The sequence below is a fragment of the Aplidium turbinatum genome, chromosome 15 (genome assembly GCF_918807975.1).
Source record: "Aplidium turbinatum chromosome 15, kaAplTurb1.1, whole genome shotgun sequence".
NCBI lineage: Eukaryota > Metazoa > Chordata > Ascidiacea > Aplousobranchia > Polyclinidae > Aplidium > Aplidium turbinatum.
In genome coordinates this window covers 13,193,496-13,212,721 of record NC_137486.1, presented here as the reverse complement: position 1 = coordinate 13,212,721, position 19,226 = coordinate 13,193,496, and the positions used below count along the sequence as shown (strand labels likewise).

Below are 19,226 nucleotides of genomic sequence, written 5' to 3'. Positions count from 1 at the left end.
TGGATTAGTGGTTGGCAGTGCCGGATTAAGGGTCTGCTGGCCTGTAGGCACATTTTATAAGTGGCCCGAAAATCAGGGTTGCAAACTAAAATTAAACGGTTCACAAGTCACACTCACAGCTTCAATTGCACTATAAAACTAGTCTATGGAAAATTACAAATAGGATCTGCTATACAGTAAATACACTCGAGACTCAATCTTGCATTACCTACGTCCAAATACTCAATCTGATCTGATCATCATTCTGAATATGACTAAAAGTTATTTCTAATTTCTTAACACAACGCCACATTTGTTTCGTTGCGTCACCCAACAGAAATGCGAATCTTTAAAAACATCAAAAAGGAAGTGGCAACATGCTTCAATTCGTCTTTTTTAACGATTTTTGCAACATTTAATTCATCTGGAAAAACAGAGCTATTAAGATAAATACTTATTAGTTTAGAAAATAATTATTTTGAAAACATAACTAAATTTCTACTGATTTTAAAGTGGCCTGGATTTTTGACTGGCCTGTAGGCACGTGCCTACTTTGCTTAATGGTTAATCCGGCACTGGTGGTTGGTAGACACTGGAGGGTTCCTTCAAACTAACGTTCTTTTCAAATCAATCTGGAATCTCAGTGTACCCAACAAGATTGATTGAGTGTTGGCTTGTGTTTCGATAGCGCTTTCAAACATTTTTAGTTTCATTTAACCTTTGACCTACATTAACTAATTTCATTTACCTTACTAAATGATTTAATCATCTTGCATAAGTCTAATTGTGTAGTCTACAAACTCAATCGAAAAACTACTTAAACATATCGAGACGTATACGAAAAGACGCAGTAAAAATGCTCGAACAGGCGCGGTCACATTAGCATGCGTTCAACATCTCAAAATATTTTTTTAAAACAAGATTTTTCTTTTTTTTAATAACTTGAACAATCCATACTTGTCTAAAACTGACTGACAAACCAACCATCATCCAATGCAACCTCTTCAGTCTTCACATCAATAATTAATTCAGCAAAATTTCTGGTAGATAGGCTACATGAGATACCTCTAGGGGAGACTCAGGTAAGTTGGCCCACTCTAAATAATTTTTTAGCTACAATAGTTATTGTATACTGATACGCATACTGAGAAAGTGCTGTTGAAACTACCTTATCACCAGGTTGGGAGGCTCTAGCAAGCAGTATAAACATGTGAGCACAATTTTTGTATAAAAAATTATGATTTTTAGATTTTAGAATTTTTTTAGATGTCGAGTGAGTTTTTTCTTACTATATAAGAAAGGTTATTATTTAGTGAGTGCAGCGCTAGAGTGGTTATTAAGGCTCACTTTGACGGTGAAACCGTTGTTAGAAGCTCGATAGTTTGACATAAATTTTAGTTTTTACAATATGGTTGCCATGCAGGAAAGTCGGCCCATTTCGTGGGTGGGTACGTTGGCCAACTTGCCTTCATGAGGTATTACATAGAATGATAATAATCGACTAATTAATACGATGACTTATTTTTGCCAGATTGAAGTAGCCTATCATCAAGTATCCAAAGTAAATAAATCGCGGCTTTACATCGGCTTTAAACGATCAATAACAATAGTACACTTCCTAACATCGTTTTTATGCCACAAATTGCGACAACTTTTTCCTAACCCATATGGTAATAATAGAATAATGGTAAGTAATTAGATCAAGAAAACCAATCGCGGAAATGTGTATCAACCACTTCTCAAACGACGGTTTAAAACGTACCTCGTTTCGGAGATAGATTAAAAAATAATCCGATATTGGTACCCATGCAAAAATGGGATTTGTAGCCTATTGCAAACAAGGTCCTACCTATCAGTATCGTTAAGGTGACCAGATCGTTGGGAATAAAGGCATGCCGTTCCAACTACATGATGTTTGATACAACCTTTGTTATTTTCGAAAGCTTATTTGGTGTAGGCTACTCATGTAAAAAAAGTTTACTGAGGTAAAATACAGCATTATAGCCTAATAGTATTATATTATAAACCATACATAAATGCATACATAGAATAAATTATGTACGGTATGTCTGCCTCTATAAAACCAAGAAATAATTAGAAGGAAAATAAAATTGGGGAGAAAGAGAACTTTTCCACTGTTTAATATACCGTAGATGGACATGTTGCCCACGTGGCCAACTTACCTTCCATGGTGGGCCAAATTACCCGCACAGGAAGGCAAGATGGTCCATTTTATTTTTTTCGGAAAACTTGAAAAATTATATACCAAAGAATGTTTGTTTGATGTAAGAATATGTCCACTTCTAGAGTGATAAATTCTCTACTCTTCAATAGCATTCGCTTTAACATTTGTTTTGTTATTAGCTCACAAATTCAATTTTTCATTTTGCTGGGCCAACTTACCCGAGTCTCCCCTACCCAGGGTGTAATAAATTGGGTGGGCGTAGTTGCTGAAGTAAAGGCGGCGGAGAGAAAGCAACTGGCCACCCTCCTCTCAGTGCCGAAGGCTTAGTACAATGAGAACCTTATCTTCTCATATCCGACACTTGAATCAAGTATGAGACCCCCTTTACATGAGATTTGTACCTCCGAATAGGCGAGACCTATTGCACAAAGATCAGTCAGAATACCTGGCTTTGTGAGCAAGATAGCTTGGAGTTAGACTGATAACGACGTTGTAAGTTTCGTCATGGCATATGCAGTCAACCGAACACTACAAACGGTAGCAGCACCAAAAGAAAAGATTCTTCACCAGTGATAGTCGAACTCGATAAACACGCCAGCATCAATTGCTCTTCGGAACTGCATGAATGAGTCATCCAATCACTTTTGATTGCCATCAAATTTTAACCAGAATTAGGATGTAGGCCATTGATAAACTACGTAAAATAGTCAAAGGTAACAACTCACACCACCAGGCATTGGAGATTGGACCAGAGAGATATTTAATTAAAAGTGACTACTTCAGTTTGGCAATAATGCTTTCTTCATTGTAGAAATCTTTAGCGTGGGCTAAGAAAGTCTGAAAGCGTATTCCTGACAGTTTCGCATGCTTGAATCATTGACGCAAGCTCTGCCATCGAGATCACCAATGTGAAGCTGCAAACGCTGGGAGTTGAACTCTTGATCCGGGGGCGGGAGGTGGCGGTCGCCCCTCCCATAAATCACAGAAAAGTAATTTTATTCACGGTGTTTTTACAAGATCGGATTAATGTGCCGTACATCCAATAATTGTCGAAATCGCTCCCCCTGAAACAACTTATTGGATCCGCGCCTGCCTTGGTCATTAGGGTGAAGTGAAAAAAAATTGTTTAACTTACTTGGTAGGATGTTTTAACGCAAATCAGTTAAGCAGGTATCGTGTATCTAACTCGACCCGATTTCCTTTTTATATGGCGTAACATAAGGATGTGGGACCTGTCATACTGCCGGGTCCACTGATGGTATCGATTTGGCTGCAGGTCAAACTTGCATTTCATATTAACTAATACAGTACTGGTATGTTTCATTTCGGAGTATTCGTGTCCTGGAAGAAAGAAAGGCCTGCTTGGAGCCACGTGTGACATAGTTTAGCTTCCCGGGACACATTTGGCCTACAGGTTGCACACCTCTGGTGTAAGATAACAAATAGATAATAATTTTATGCTTGAGTATATTACTACCCTGGCTAAACAATGATTTAAATAACCTAGCTCTGCAAGAAATAATAATTTTTTCATATTTTGGTCAATATCGTAGGTAGGCTAAATTGTGTTTTTTTTATAATTTGTGATCGATGTGATGCATTTACAAGCCAATGTTGTATTATTATAGCAAATATAAACTTAGACCTTCACAAGCAAAAACCAGCTTAACCGGTTCTCACGTTTTGAAATTTTTGGCGATTTCGAAGATCACATGACCTTTCGGGCTATTTAGTCACCTGGGTACAGGTGGCAGAATAGTGGTGGCTAGTGATCATGCAGTTTTTTTGTTTGCAGGCTTCGCAGTGATTAAATCGTATGAAGTAAGATTAAAAAAAACTAACTAAAAGTTTATCATGATGCAGGTTGGGATACTGATCGCATGTAGATTGTGGAAGTTTGACAAATTTAAAAATACTTTTTTTGCATCACTACACAATTTGCTGTGATATTATTGCCAAATGAGCTACACGACTGATTGCAACCAATTTGTTTTTCTGAAGCTTGTGACGTTTCATCCGCGCATGATGCTTGATCACCTGCTTGCACACTGTATGGAACATTTTTCTTCCATGCGATCAAAGTAAATGTTTTGAAAGTTGGTTGAAACATTGTGAAAAAAAATAGGTGATCAAAATAGCCCAGCAGTTCATAAGGATAAGAGTATCACTTTTTGAAGATAGGTTACCCAAGTAGACTAGGCAATAGGCATCTTCTTACCCATTCTTGTCTTCGTTTTATTTGACCTCCTTTTTAATAATTTGCGTTTAGCTTGTGGTTGTATTTACTCATTTTGATATTTCTAGTCAAAAGGCCTTCGCGACGTCACGAACTTTGATCGCACCTTTACGAAAGAAAGCGTCAAATTGACGCCTTGCGAGAAGCTGCTCATTATGAACCTCAACCAAGCAGAATTCGATGGATTTAGTTTCGTGAATGAAGACTTCGTCCACGAATGACTGATCCCTGGTGATTTTTATTCAATTTGTCGTTCAGTTATTATTTGTGAGCGTAACGGCGTGGTGCCCTGTATTCGCCAAAGAGTCATTTTATCTGGGTAGGCTAATGTCTGAAGTTCTGTACCGTACTTGATAAAGTGAATGCCTGGGCTGGTGTCAATACAAGATGCATTCACTTGTCTGGATAAAAATCATATCAAATGTTGAATGGCAATATTATTATTGAATCGTTGACCGAAAAGGAAATCAACTATGCACTTTCGCTCAATTTTTCTCTGCAAGCAAATGCTCTCATCCCACGCCGAAACTTCGCAGGCTACTTGTCTGTCATTTCAAGCAGTGACGTTACTACAGTGGTACAAACCAGTGGTTTTATAAACAGTAATTTAGTGTGGAAGTATCTATATGTCGATAAATAACCTTTTTATAATTATAATGTAGGCTACTGGTATTTGGTATACCATTGGTGTTGAATAAACATTTTCACGTGATTCTTATGCTGTGCAGTATCTTTTTAGTACCCTACGGTATTCGTATGAGAATGTTTTGAAAATCCTACCCAGGGATATAGTTATAAATATCCCTGATCCTACCAAAGACGAAAATGACATAATTGTTTTGGCGAGTAATCGAAATGTACTTGGGGTGCGTATCTTTCAGTAAAACTCAATGCTTCTAAACGAATTCCCAAACAAGCAAAAATTAGTACCAGTACCGTACGATGCGGGCTTCAAAATAGCGACCATAGCCGCCATTTGCTCAGATCAGTTTTTTCGTCTTTTTTATGACTTACCGACATCTACTGGCGATGCTGATAAAATCTGGTCTTCAGAATTTGTCGTAAAGGCAACTAATTCTACATCACACAGATATACCAAATCTAATCCTCCTCATGGAGAAGATTTTGCAACACCTAAAGATATTGTCCAATCATGATTCGTGAAACTTTCATGACGTTCAGAAAACGCAATTTGAGCTTTACGAAGTCACAAATTGCAATTTTTACAACGCAGACGTTTGCCGGTAAAGAAAAATCTTTGTCGTATCAGTCCATTACAATAAGACTTGGTCTACGGCATACAGGCCTGCCACAGCACTATACCAGTTGCAGACTGGAATGTTGAAAAAAAAACTTTCTAGCTGCAACTGAATGCAAAACTGAAACACCTGGGAACTTACAACATGTTGGTTCTTGCAAGATTTGACAGGCAAAGCACAATGCGTCACGGCAAAATTTATTGTTGTGAGCGTACACGATAAAAAAGTTTCACATGACCAGAGAAATTGCTTAAGATTTTCTTTGTTGTTTTTTCTTGTTTACTTTTCCCCCTTTCTTTTTTGAAAACGATACTTTTTTCTTCGGTTTTGGTGACGAAACATGGGCAGTGGTTTCGCTCTGCTTTGCATCGGCAGTTGACTGCGAGTCCTTCGGCTTCAGCCTATCTTGCCTTTCCCGTCGCTTCTCCAAGTAGCCTTTGACTTCGCGTTTCTTCTGGAATAGATTTTGCGGCGGACGAACCCAGACCCCGGGCTTGTGTTTTTTCTTCTGATATTTCTTGATGCTTTGCAGGTTTGCTTTCATTGTTTCTTTATCGATTTCTGAATATTGCAAAAGGAGAAGTTTTTTTTATTAAAACGACACTTGGGCACGCGGACAAGAAAATTGATGTAATCTAAGTAAGCGTTTCTGTACAAAATCATTTTCAGAAGGAAATATTTCTTCTTGATTGCGAAACGTCATACATGCACTATGAAAGGCAAGCGCAATGCTGTTGAGAAGGTTGGTTACAGGTATTTGACTTTATTCTATATTTCAACCCTGGCATTCATGAGGATACCATATATGAAAAAAAAATTCTATGCAAACAAAAAAGATGTTTCCATAATTTAACCGATGGGAAATTGACAAGCGATGCAATGCTAGAAATGTTAAAACACTTTTCGGTGTGATCAGCCAGCGTTTGAGAGACACTGACAATTCGCAAATCTAAGACACCAAATAAAATACATGGGAATTATTTCATTTTAACGTAACTTTGAAAAAAACAGACGCATCGTTAAAAAATGTACCTTTAGCGGAAGTGTTCGCTTTAGCGTTCTTAGCGATCTTCTGACTCTTAACCTTCGCTTTCTTGGCAGCAGGCTGTCCCTTTGTTGCATCGCTGGATGCTTCTCGCTTCTTTGCAGCCTTTTTTCCTTTCTTTTCCGTCTGCGGGGTGTCCGCGTCTGTAGTAAGAGACGAGTTATCAACTTTTCCGTTGCTTGGGTCGAACTCTCCCGTCAAGAGGAGTGGCTATATGCATTCGTGCAACATGAACGTGAAGGTGAGACCTTTATAAGCACGCAGGGTCTGGTCAACGACTTAATTGTGATGTCGTAGCGGTCTGATTTTGGCTGCACTACTGTCACAAAACATACCAAGAGCACTCCCAAGCAGGGGGGGCGACGATCATTACGAATCACTTCACAATGTGACCGCAGTCAGTGAAAGAACTGACCGGTTGCGATAAAAGAGAAGGGTCAAGATCAACGAACTGAAATTGAATCTTCTTCTGAAAAAATGAAAAAACAACGGATAACCAACCTGATCCGCCGGAAAAAACTCCGCTTTCCGTTTCGACGTTTTCATCGGCCTCCTTGTTTGTTTCAGGAAGTTTATTTGAAAACTTTTTAAACTTGGCAACAAAGAATCCGTCCATGTTGTGAGTGTGAGGGTAAAATCTCTTCGTCAATTTTAACGAAGGATGAAAGCGGAATTGGCGATATCTGTCATAAAAATGGCGATATAAAGAAAACAGTTAGAAGCACACACAAAACACATTCAAGGGCATAACGCACGGCAAAATGCTTTTCAATCGTATTAGATTTAGATATAATATATATTATGCAGACTTGAAAAAAGTGTGGCCAGAAAGCTTTGTCGCTCCCATTTTCTTACATTCAATTCAAAGAATCTAAACGCTTTCGCAAAAGCAATCTCTCAGTCTAAAAGATTATTCCTCGCGGTTGTAGTTTCAAAGTAGTCAAGATAAAAATTAAAGCATTAAAAATAGCGTCGGCCTTGAAGCGGGTATAACGAATGTAAAACCATGAGATAGCCCCGCACCCTTGACTGCGCTTTGAGACAAATGGGCCTTATTTTGAGTGGGTCAAGGCGATTTGTGGAGACGATCACTATTTTTAAAGAAATAAAAGAAAAGTTTTGATACGATGTCATTCTGTAGAAAGGGCTCATATTTTGGAAACCCCTGTTTGCAAATGGCTGGCTGCATGCTTTAATGGAGTCAGTTACATCTACAACAAGCATTCCAAGAAAACTGACTTGCTGAAACCCGCCACGCCGAAGTCCAGTCCCGTCGCTACAAGTTTCACATTGCGCCGCTTGAGGGCGTAATCCACCACATCCTCGTTTTCTTCAACCTAGACACAAATCATTCAAGAAAATGAAACAACAAAAACTGGTCTACAATAAATGGCAGTAAGCGATCGTACTGTAAAAATGAATAAATGTTGTCGATGCCTGTGACATCAGCAGATGTCTGCATTCTGAGGAGAGACTTTGGTAGTTCATGAACAGAGAACCAAGGAAAAATCTGCAACATTTTAGTAGACTTTGAAAAAAAATAGTAAACGCACCACCAAAAATTTGTTAACTCCAATTCAGGTAAAACAACACCTAATATCCATATCAAAAGTGCTAGGCTATCACGAGTGGGAATCTTAAAGCAACTTAAGCAAGTTTCAGACTAACAGAAGCCGCACACCACCATCAGTGCGACCAGCGTGGTACTGTAAGTAAATCAATATTTTACGACTTTACCCCACGCTAATAGTGAGATCCACATGTACTGTTCAACAGCGTCGTACCTGAGAACAAATCATTTCTTTTAAATTCACATCTTCGCAAAAGACAATATTTTAACAGTAACAGCAATCAGTTGATACAGTTAATCTCACCATGACAGAACAGGTGCAGTAGACCACGTATCCACCGTTAGCGGCATTAGCATTGCAGGAATCGATGGCGCAGAGCAGCAACTCTTTCTGGAATTGAAAAAGGAAATAATAAAAATACTAATTAAGTGGGGGTGAAATACCTTCTTATAAAACTCTTGTGCGAAAGTGAAAAACGCACATAAAAGCGAAAGAAAATTACGAAAACATTTTCGTACACCGCGTCAAAGTAGAAAAAGGTCCGTTGCGGATGAACTGAAATACGGTATTCCCAATCTTCGTATAAAGAGTCATACTTGAACTCCTTCTAATTACTAAGTCACTATCATTCTAACGTCTACTTCTATCCTTAAATGTGGTATTTTAACGAATTAAACCACTCCCGCGTAGCAATTTAGTCCATTTACATTGGTCTGCAGACGTAGGATCAATTTAAATGGACTGAATTTCGGGTTGGGTCCACCGGTGGGACAATATTGAAGACCAGTGCTATCCAGTCCACCTGAAGTTGTGTGCAGGTGCTGATGTCAGTTGCATCTTTGTTGGTCTTCACGGATGGATCCTTCGATATCACCCCAGTGCCACTGCATGGGGCGTCAAGCAACACCCGCGAAAAGTTGTGCATGATCTAAAAGCAATGAACATGAGTGCGCTTGGAATATAAACTGATATGGAACTGGTGTGAAAACTTACATTTGAAACAAACACCGGACGTTGTGTTTGGCAAAGAGCTAAAATAATGCACACCCGATAAAATCATCTTCAACTCGTATTCAGCTATGAGGCATTTGACAGAGTACCAAGGAAAGTGATGAAATGGGCAATGAGGAAAAGAGGTATACCGGAGGTATTAGTGAGAGCTGTGATGTCTATGTATGAGGATGCAAGAACAAAAGTGAGAGTTGGATCAAATTATTCAAACGAGTTTTTTGTGAAGGTTGGTGTACACCAGGGATCAGTTTTGTCACCTCTGATATTTGCTATTGTGGTTGACGTTGTAACTGAAGGAGTGAGGGAGGGCTTATTGAGTGAAATTTTGTATGCAGACGACCTGGTCTTGACAAGTAATAGTATGGAGGGAATGGAGAGAAAGTTTGAGAAATGGAAAGAAGCATTTGAAACCAAGGGTATGAAGGTGAATCTTGAAAAAACAAAAGTGATGGTGAGTGGAGCAGAAGGAACAGTTGTTGAGAGCAAAGTAGATCCCTGTGGAATATGTGGCAAGAGAGTGATGAGAAATTCAATGCAATGCAAGGAATGTGGAAAGTGGGTACATGCAAGATGTGCTAATGTCAAGAGAGCCGCAACAAGATTGGCGAAGTGTTTTGTTTGTGGGAAATGCAGTAAAGGAAGGAATGAAGTGGAAGGCCATGATGATGAGTTCTGCCATGGCATCGAAACAGTGACAGACTTCTGTTATCTGGGTGCTCGGATAAATGGAAGTGGTGGATGTGAAGCAGCGGTGACAACAAGGGCAAGATTGGGCTGGGCAAAGTTCAGGGAATGTGGGGAAATGTTGTATGGCAGAAAATTTTCACTAAGGATGAAAGGAAAAGTACATCGGAGCTGTGTGCGGCCTGCAATGCTATATGGTAGCGAGACATGGGTATTGAGAGAGAGTGAACTGGCAATCCTGAGAAGAACGGAAAGGTCAATGGTGAGAGCAATGTGTGGGGTGAAAACGAGAAGGGAAAAAAGGACTGAAGAATTGTTGGATATGCTAGAGATGAGAGAGACCATAGACCAACTGGCAAGGGCAAATGGAGTAAGATGGTATGGACATGTGATAAGGAGGGAGGAAGGAATTTTTGTTAGAACGGCACTAGATCTAAAGGTGGATGGGAAGAGGAAACGCGGTCGTCCAAGAAGAACGTGGAAACAACAAGTGAAGGATGAGTTTAAAAAAGTCAGACTGAAGGAGGAAGATGCAAGGGACAGGGTGAAATTGAGAAAAGGGATTAAAACAATTGCTGCGCGGAAGCAATCGGCCACCCCCACTAGTGGGGAACAAACCGACGATGGATTATGACGTTAATGCCTTTTGTTGAGGGTGGCTGCTTGACTAGAAGACCTTCCAGGTCACTTTGCAGCCCCCCGTTGCAGGATCCACACATTCTACGTGATCGTTTGTTTTATTTGACCTTGCTTGATGGATCTGTTTTATTTATATTCGCAACAAAAGAAACGTCAATCAATCCAAAATGGCCGTCATTTAGGCGAAACCACCTCATTCTCTATAAAACTTACCGTGGGAAACGACCTTCCATCATAGTTGGTCACAACCGTGTTGCTGACTCCCATTCGGTGCAGGTTGCCAACAACAGCCTTCAATCGGTCTCTGTTGATGTCGTTGGCAAATATCATTCCAGAGTTCTTCATGAGTTGAGCTGAAATTAATTTTTTGGAATATTTTTGGAAATACGAATATTATCGCGGTGGCGTGCCAAGACAGTGTTACTGAAACCGACAAAATACAAACAGCATGTTCAGATAGACTTCTTGCCAAAAAGAAATGAAAGCCAGTCACACCGACCAACTCCGTTTTGTCAAACACTGTCGATTTAAAAAGGTTATCAGTAGAACGATTTTTTGTTATTAAAGTTACTTTTTTATTAGTTGTACCAATAATATTAACAAAAGAAATGTAGAACCAAAATTTCATGGTTGTGGGGTCAATATTTAAGAAGTTATAAAGTTACCAAAAGTCACTTTTTGTGTTTTTTGGTTACTTTTCATTTATTAATTGTTAGGTCACTTTATTTTGCATACTTTTTGCCTAATTCCCCTATTTATTTATCTTTCAATGCTACTGGAGAAATGAATTTACATTCTATGTAATGTCAAGACTTTTAATATATCTTCTACTATGGTAGGGATTTTAGGTTTGCACGAGCCCATGCTTGTTCGTATCGCGTGTATTCCCGAAAACTTGTAAAGTACTGGTAACTTTTTCGATGAAACAGATTGTGTTAACTATATTTAACCACTTGTTTTCCTGCAAAGGCTAAAGTGTTTGATTGACAGGAACTTCCTGCCAGAGAATGTAAAACATTACATATGTGTAATTTGAAAGTGTAACTATAATTTGAGCACAAATTGAAGCTAATTTAAATGTTTTTTATGTTGAATTGCTGCTTTTTCTTTCGCTTTCTTGTTTTCGTTGCATAAAGTTACTTTTTGGTTACTTTTTCACAAAATTAAAGTCACTTTTTTTGAATTTTTTAGGTTACAAAAAAATCGCGCTAGTTATCAGCATTGAAACAAAAAATAAGGTAGATTGCATAGGAAAAAATCTACTTTAGCTAATATTTGTCATATAATTGGAAATCCTAGCAATCAAAATTTCATTCAATGAGGTTTTTGATTGTGCATCGGTACATTGAGTTGTGAAATTAACCGAATCTTAAAGTAGTCATCATTACCTATGTAACTGGTCTTTCCCCCAGGAGCAGCGCACATGTCCAGGATACGCTCTCCCGTCTGCGGGGCTAACGCCATCACTGGAAGGAAACTGGACGCCCCTTGAATCATGTAGTGGCCGGCGAGATATTCAGGCGAGGCACCTGTGTGTTTTTGGAAGTTTAGTGGCACGAGAGTTATAAAACATTTTCTCACCATACAAACCAGAGCACTCATAATTTGAGGCAGAGTTACAATTAAATTCAATCTCTTTAAAGTGAAATAATGTGGACAGCACGAAGTGTTGTTGATCCTTCGATCACAATACATGCAGTAGGCAATACCCACCAATAGGAATTGGAGCGTCGTATACAACCAGGCCAACTTTCGTCCATTTATCCAGAGGGTCCAGGTTCACTCCTCTCGAGATGAGAGCCTGAAAGAGTGAAATAATCAGGAAGCACTGAAATGTCTGTTTCGATACTAAATCAATATTAAAGGGAGTAGTAAAAAAATGCTGCAGTGAAAGTAAACAACAGAATATTTTTGATCTTCTATTTTCTATACTATACATACAAGCATGTGCACTTGTGCAGCACACTGATGGAACGACACGACAGTGAACAAAATATAATCGGTAAAAAAACAAGAAATAATCCTACTGAGGGCCAGTGAATTGTCAAACTTCAAACCTGGGCAAGATCTCTTCGTTTGGTTTTCAAGGTATTGGTTCGTATTGTGATCGGGCGACTGACTTCATTTGCTTCCAAAAAGGCAATAAGCTGCAAGGATATTTCAAGTAAACTCGCGTTTCGCGAACACCTTAAATCAAATAGAGCCATGAAATTATTCTTGTTTTAAGAAAGGCGACAAAACACTTCTTTCAAATGTGTTTTTGTCGTTCTGAGGCTGTGCCGGGTGTTTCAAGATTAGACTGAATGGACGAAACAACCTTCGTGTCTGGTATCAACTTCAAAGTTTCCAGCTTCTTGTTCTGTCGTGGAAAGAGAGACTCGTGGTCCTTTTTAGGTGGACTTAGAATGGGCGTTCTTTCGAACGTCGAGCAAACGCTCCTACTTCTCTGTCATGCTAAGTGCATTAGCGAAGCTGGAGACGAAGCTAAGGAACAAACGAGTCCGTTTTGAAAGGGCGGGTTTTGCCATGGGTATGCAGTGTGATGTTGAATGTCGATTGTGTGAGATGAATGGTTGGCAAAATCAACTTGTGTGAAAACACTAGCCTGCAGTTTTGCAACGTGTACTCGTATGCCAAAGACCATGTGCAAACCGTTACAGCGAGAAACTTAATGGAGTTTGCAAAGTACGGCAGGTGTTTACGCAAGACTGTTCGCAAAAGCAACTTACCTCATCAACAGAAAACATCTCGATGAATTTGGTCAAAAGAAATTCGTTATAACTGTAGTAAGTACATAAATCTTTCTTGAGCATGGCCATGTAGTCTTTACGGGATCTGTCAAAAAAATGGAAAAACTGAATCTGGTGCACTGGAAGCAAATATGTTCTGATGAGTATGCAGGGTCAATCTTTCAAAATGAATGTTGATGTTACAATTGCAATGGAAACGCACCCTCCTCCTTTACATGGCACTCTTTATCTTCCAAAAGAGTAGCTATGCTCTATTTCTCTTTAAAACTGTGTAACGATTGGAATAGTTTACTGCTAATTTGGCACTGGTATGAAGAAAACAGTTTTGAAATGTGCTCACCTTGTACCATCAGACAGAGATTTGAAATTGGTGAGAACTGTAATGACGTCCTTAATTCTTTGATGAACCACTTCAAGACCAAGCGGATGGGATTGTATGTATCAGTTAAGAAATAAAACACAAATGACTTTATAGGGCTTAATGGTAAATGAACACTGCCACTGTAACTTAGCTGCCACTTTCAGTTGAAATACACAAATATACGAATTATTTTTACGTCGTAGAACTATTTTTTAGCTCAACATAGAATTACGTATTACATTACGTACATAAAATGAAGTATTACGTATTAGTTCGAATTACGTATGCTTTTGAGAAATTGGGCGCTTTGCGAAAGTGCCAGACGCCAAATTATAAATCCATAAAAATTTCTAATACTCTACACTAGCTCACAGTTCTGAAAACTGTTACCAAATCTATTCAAACAATTTGCTAGATCTTGGGCACTAAGAAAGCAAAAAATCAATTTAAAACGTGAGAGGATATTTTCAGCTTCAATCTCTTGACCACTTGGCAGCGTAAAGGTTTTAGATTCAGAAATATTGGTTTGTAGGTCTCCTTCAACGACAGACCTAAACAACAAAATATGACGTCATGATAATGCTAAGCTGGATTTTCTCAATCAGTGGTTCCCAACCTGGGGGTAAATTACCCCAGGAGGGTAATATGCGATTAATAGGGGACAACGCGGCATCACAGCTACGATAAAAATAGATGTTGTTATTTCTCGTTATTATGTTGTTATGTAATGTTGTAGTTCACCATTACATGGTATATGTTGTTCTCCACGTCGCAGCTATGCAGTTGCAACAGTCACAACGAAAAACGCTACTTTTTTGCAGTGATCGTTTCAAAAAACTTACTAAAAAGTAATCAACAAATCGATATAAATATGAGCACAATGATTGAGTTCTTTTACAAAGTAAAATATCGAGGGTAATACGTCATAGCCGCTACGTTTCGTTGGGTAAGGGCTCGATAAACGTTGACAAACACTGGTCTAAATATTTCTAGTCACCAACATATTATGCTCGCATACCTCACAGCAAGTAGAACCTGATCAATTGCTCGCTATACAAAAGACGGATAGTCGGATACCGTATACAAAACGATAAATACTATTAATTCATAGTACAATAAAGTACTCACTACTCAATGCCAAGCAGAACAAACTATACAAAACATAGTCACTAAATTTCTAAAAACCTTAATGGCCTGTTTCACCCATATTGACATCTTCATTTCTGACAAGATTTTGACAGGACTTGGATCAACGGGTCTGCTACTATTCGGTGAGTTCCTAACCTCTAACCCTTAACCCTAACCCCAAACCCTAAAACCGCAATGATAATTAGGCTACGGTACCCGATAATTTAAAAAAAAAATCCCCCTTTAAGGGATCGGACTCACAGAATCGGACTCACCGAAACAGGCCATTCCGTGGATCAACACCTCTAAAATTGACAGTTATATCTTTTTCTTGGTCATTCAACTATCAACAAGTCACATAATTTCTAATATTTTACTTCTTATAAAAGACATGATGAAAAGACAGTGAGAGTAGAGATTTGGTGTGTTGTAATTTTGTCATAATTTATTTGCAAGCTGCATTTTGCAATTTATTTGTAAGCTGCAGTTGTGTCATAATTTATTTGCAAGCTGCAGTTGCACCTTCATAGACAAACTTACTTGTCAATTTTAGCTCGTTTTTCACGAATAGCTTTCGCTTTCTTTTCTATCGGAAGCTCATCATCATCACTGTCTTCATCAAAATCTTCATCAGATGTTAATTCATCTTCTTCTTTATCTGGTAACATTTCTGATAAAACTGTTTCCTTTATACCAGCTGCAACGTCGTCTTCAACATCTTGTAAGCCATCAAAGTCATCGCCAAGCTGAAACAAAAAAAACTCTGCCAGAACGTGAAAGTTTCAAACTAAAAATCTTTAAATTGTCAAAACTGTATGACATTCGTTTTTAGTGTATAAAGTGATATGACCTCTCTGATAACTCTAAGTACATCGCATGATATTTGAGCATTCTCTGGTCACAAAAAATACACATTCCAAAACAATAACTGAGTTGCAAATACCAACCATTTCATCATCGTCGTCATCATCATCACTTTCAGGCAGCAGTTTAAATCCTTTTACTTCCTTTGGTTCAACTATTGTTTCTTCTGGAATGTTGGTTTCTTCTGGAATGTTGGTTTCTTCAGCGGTTTCTTAATACAACAGTAAACAATAAACATTCATTACTGACAATATTGTATAAAAGCACACTTTAAATTGGATGCAATCTTCATGGCTTGTGCTTTGCGCTCAATCAATGAAGAATTCAAACATATTTTGAATTTTAATCAAAATCCAGCACAACAAATGCTACTATTAATCCAAGAAATCTATCAGAACTAACCGAGATAAACCTAAAAACCATGAATTTTCACAAGAAAATTTACTCTGAAATCTCAGCGCGGTCTTTCAGATTAATAAAGCTTTGGTAGAGAGTTTGCTTTGTTGAACCATAAAGAAATAAAACATAGTAACTTTAGCGGGTTTAACATAGTAAAAGAAGTCACTGGGCTTAAGATAATGTTACTATGTACATTGTACAACTGTACATTGCACGATAAATTTTATGCTGTGTATGCTTGGTGTACACAGCTGGAAGCTGACTTCTTAAGGTGTTTCACTTTCTTCTCTCATTTCACTATGTAATGTACCAATGTATTGTCGTAATATCTTAAGAAAAATGAAAAAGCCAGTGGATCAGCATTTTAGAATTGCTAAAGCTAATGGCAGAACTCATTTTGGCCTGTCCGGCCCTAGCAAGTATGTCAATCTCTGAGCTCATGCAGTGATCAGCTGCAGCTATCAAATAATAACTTTATAAATGTTCACACTATGTTTTATTAACACAGTAGTCCCGCCTATTAATCCCACCTCGGGACCGGATGATTTTGGACTTAGACCTGTTCAAAAATCAAAAGTTTTCAAATTTACCTTACCCTGACACCGAAAGACTATCAGCTGTGGTGCAAACTTTTTCGTCGGCAATAATAATTACTTTTGGGAATGCCAATATAATTAATTCTGAACTAGTTCATGGCCTGTATTCTGTAACATAGTCATCACGCCGGTTATCAGTTAAATCTCTATCTGTCTTGTCTTACAGAGTAATGAGCTAATTTTTTGTCCTTTAAAGGATCATTATAGCACAAGTTTAAAATTTCAGAATGATCATGACTTTTATGACATCACATTGATGTCATCATCAAAAACAAATCTGAAGTCTCTTTATTCTGTCAGACTAGACCCATTGAAAATTTTAACAGATGTATATAGGTTGCCTGAAATAATCAAAATGCCTTTTCACCACTAGGGTCGTTAAGTGCTGCTTCTTAATCTTCTTATTACCCTCACACTTCTCAAAACGATGCTAGACATCCAAAAGTTGATTTTCACTAGTGAGTTATCAGTAAGACATTGGATGAAAGTGTTTTCAGTTGAAATAATTTATAAATACTTCCACCGTCAGAATCATGGGTTAACAGGTCAAAAATGGGTGATTTTGGCAAAACGGAAATGTTCAGGCCTCTTGAGGCAGGGTATCCTATTATCTGAGAGCAAAATGATTGTCATTTTCGAATTTCTCATGGTCAAAATCATGGGAAATAATGCAAGAAGCTAAACAATTTGTGAGGTTTGAACAGGTCTAAGGTGGCGTATTAAGCAAAGACAAATTTCTGCCACTACTATATGAATGAAAGTACTTACGAGCCGGACCAAATTGAGCTTAATAAGTGGGTGGGCCTATTAACATGGAGTTAATAAACGGGGACTAGTACTGTAGCCTACATAATATATATTATTTTAACAATATTGCTAAATAAAGCACATTTTTCTCAGAGGTAAAACATAAAGAAGTTTACAAAACTTTTCTCAAGATCAAAATGCTTTTACTACATTACCATTTGTGACATCAACCAGCAGATTTGCTTTTAACTTCTTTTTCAAAAGTCTAGTTTTATGTCTTTGTTTTGCCCGACTTGAAAGAGATTTTTCTGGCTCATCATCTGTAAAAAATAATAGCCAGTATGCATTATTCAGTCAAAAAACAGTTTAGCTGTTAAAAAAACTACTGAGAGTATTTTACCTTTCCACTTGGATGGTACAACTAAGTCTTCTTGCCGATGTGGTTTTCTTCGAGGAGCTCGAACACGACCCTTGTCAGGGTCTCTTTGATGGCGTCCCATTTTAAAACTGTGTTTTTACTTTGGTTTTAATCAGTAGTTTTTGATTTCTTTCATAGAAAGAAAATATTTTCATTAAAATTAGTTACACAGCAATAATTAAACACAAAGCAATCATTGGGTTAGCTTTTCTGTAGAAATTCTGATCAAATAAATAAAAAAGCAAAAAAGGCAACTTCATAGGGATCAAAACATTCTGTAGCAGAGACATCTAACTGCAAGACTTGCTTGATGAAAAAGGCTATATTCAGGCATCAGATGAAACAGGCCTTAGAGGTTATATTCACAATATACCGTACCGGTATGGTAAATATAGCCTCTGCCTTTTTTTCAACATGACAACAAACAAAGGTAAAGTATCATGTGTTGATGACATAGCTTTATCGGGGGACGAAGTGTTCAGGGGACGAAATAGGTTGAATCCTTATTAACGATGAGGGTTAGAAATAGAGGAATGGCCTGTTTCGGTGAGTCCGATCCCTATTCGGTGATTTTTTTCAATTTTTTTTTTAATTCTCGGGTACCGTAGCCTAATTATCATTGCCATTTTAGGGTTAGGAGTAAGGGGTTAGGGGTTAGAAGTTAGGAACTCACCGAATAGTAGCAAACCCTAGAAATAGAAACATTTGTAACCCTAATCCTGACCAATAGGTTGAATCCTTATTAAGGGTTAGGGTTAGAAATAGAAACTTTTCTAACCCTCAATAAGTTAAGTAGGCTATGCAACTTATTTTGTGCCCTGAAAAGATCAAGAGAAACTTTGTAATGTTTGCAGCAGGGTGTTTGCAGCAACTCCAACCACAAGTTCAACACATTTTTTCGCACTTCTTTGTTATGACAAATGAAAACACTTGTTATACCAGTATACTTGAAACAATGTATGAAACGATTGGAAATAATATAAAAAAACAAATAAAAAACATAAAAAAGATGACTGAAAATAAACGTTTTTAACCATCCCTAGCCAAATCACCACTTGATCTGGAGGCGTGTTCATGCGCAAAGTTGGATGTTAACCACTGAGTTATCGGGTCTGCTACTATTCGGTGAGTCCGATTCGGTGAGTTCCTAACCTCTAACCCCTAACCCTAAAACGACAATGATAATTAGGCTACGGTACCCAATAAATAAAAAAAAAAATTCAAAAAATCACTGAATAGGGTCGTACTCACCAAATCGGATTCACCGAATCGGACTCACCAAAACAAGCCATTCCGGAGTTATCAGGCACTGTAAATCAGACATGTGAAACCTTCTTTACTCGTGGGCCAAATA

General features: G+C 38.1%; 2 protein-coding genes across 2 annotated transcripts in view; one reads left to right on the top strand and one right to left on the bottom strand.

Annotated features, from left to right (window-relative positions):
• LOC145784562 (protein kinase C alpha type-like) overlaps positions 1–4,867 on the top strand; it is a 37,988-nt gene extending 33,121 nt beyond the window's left edge. Inside the window, exon 17 of the mRNA XM_082596409.1 lies at positions 4,469–4,867. Within this exon, the coding sequence (XP_082452535.1) occupies positions 4,469–4,621 (153 nt within the window). The 3' untranslated portion in view covers positions 4,622–4,867. The remainder of the gene's footprint in view (positions 1–4,468) is intronic.
• Positions 4,868–5,843: 976 nt separating this feature from the next.
• Positions 5,844–17,998, bottom strand: LOC145784170 (uncharacterized). The gene is made up of 17 exons (XM_082595934.1): positions 17,855–17,998; positions 17,670–17,774; positions 15,796–15,923; positions 15,389–15,594; positions 14,186–14,271; positions 13,700–13,793; positions 13,339–13,444; positions 12,667–12,756; positions 12,323–12,410; positions 11,998–12,138; positions 10,823–10,962; positions 9,078–9,203; positions 8,579–8,665; positions 7,944–8,041; positions 7,206–7,387; positions 6,692–6,847; positions 5,844–6,220 (listed from the first exon to the last, which is right to left on the bottom strand). Exons 1-17 carry the CDS (start codon positions 17,952–17,954, stop codon positions 5,910–5,912), a joined length of 2,244 nt encoding a protein of 747 aa, XP_082452060.1. The 5' UTR covers positions 17,955–17,998; the 3' UTR covers positions 5,844–5,909.
• Between the last annotated feature and the right edge of the window lie 1,228 nt (positions 17,999–19,226).

Excerpts from the sequence above, each read along its gene's own strand:
- LOC145784170 (XM_082595934.1), bottom strand. The coding sequence starts at position 17,954 with ATGGGACGCCATCAAAGAGACCCTGACAAGGGTCGTGTTCGAGCTCCT. Across the intron at positions 14,272-15,388 it reads AAACGAGCTAAAATTGACAA|GTCTGTCGTTGAAGGAGACC; the intron begins GTAAGTTTGTCT and ends TTTGTTGTTTAG. Across the intron at positions 8,042-8,578 it reads ACTGCACCTGTTCTGTCATG|GTTGAAGAAAACGAGGATGT; the intron begins GTGAGATTAACT and ends ATTTGTGTCTAG.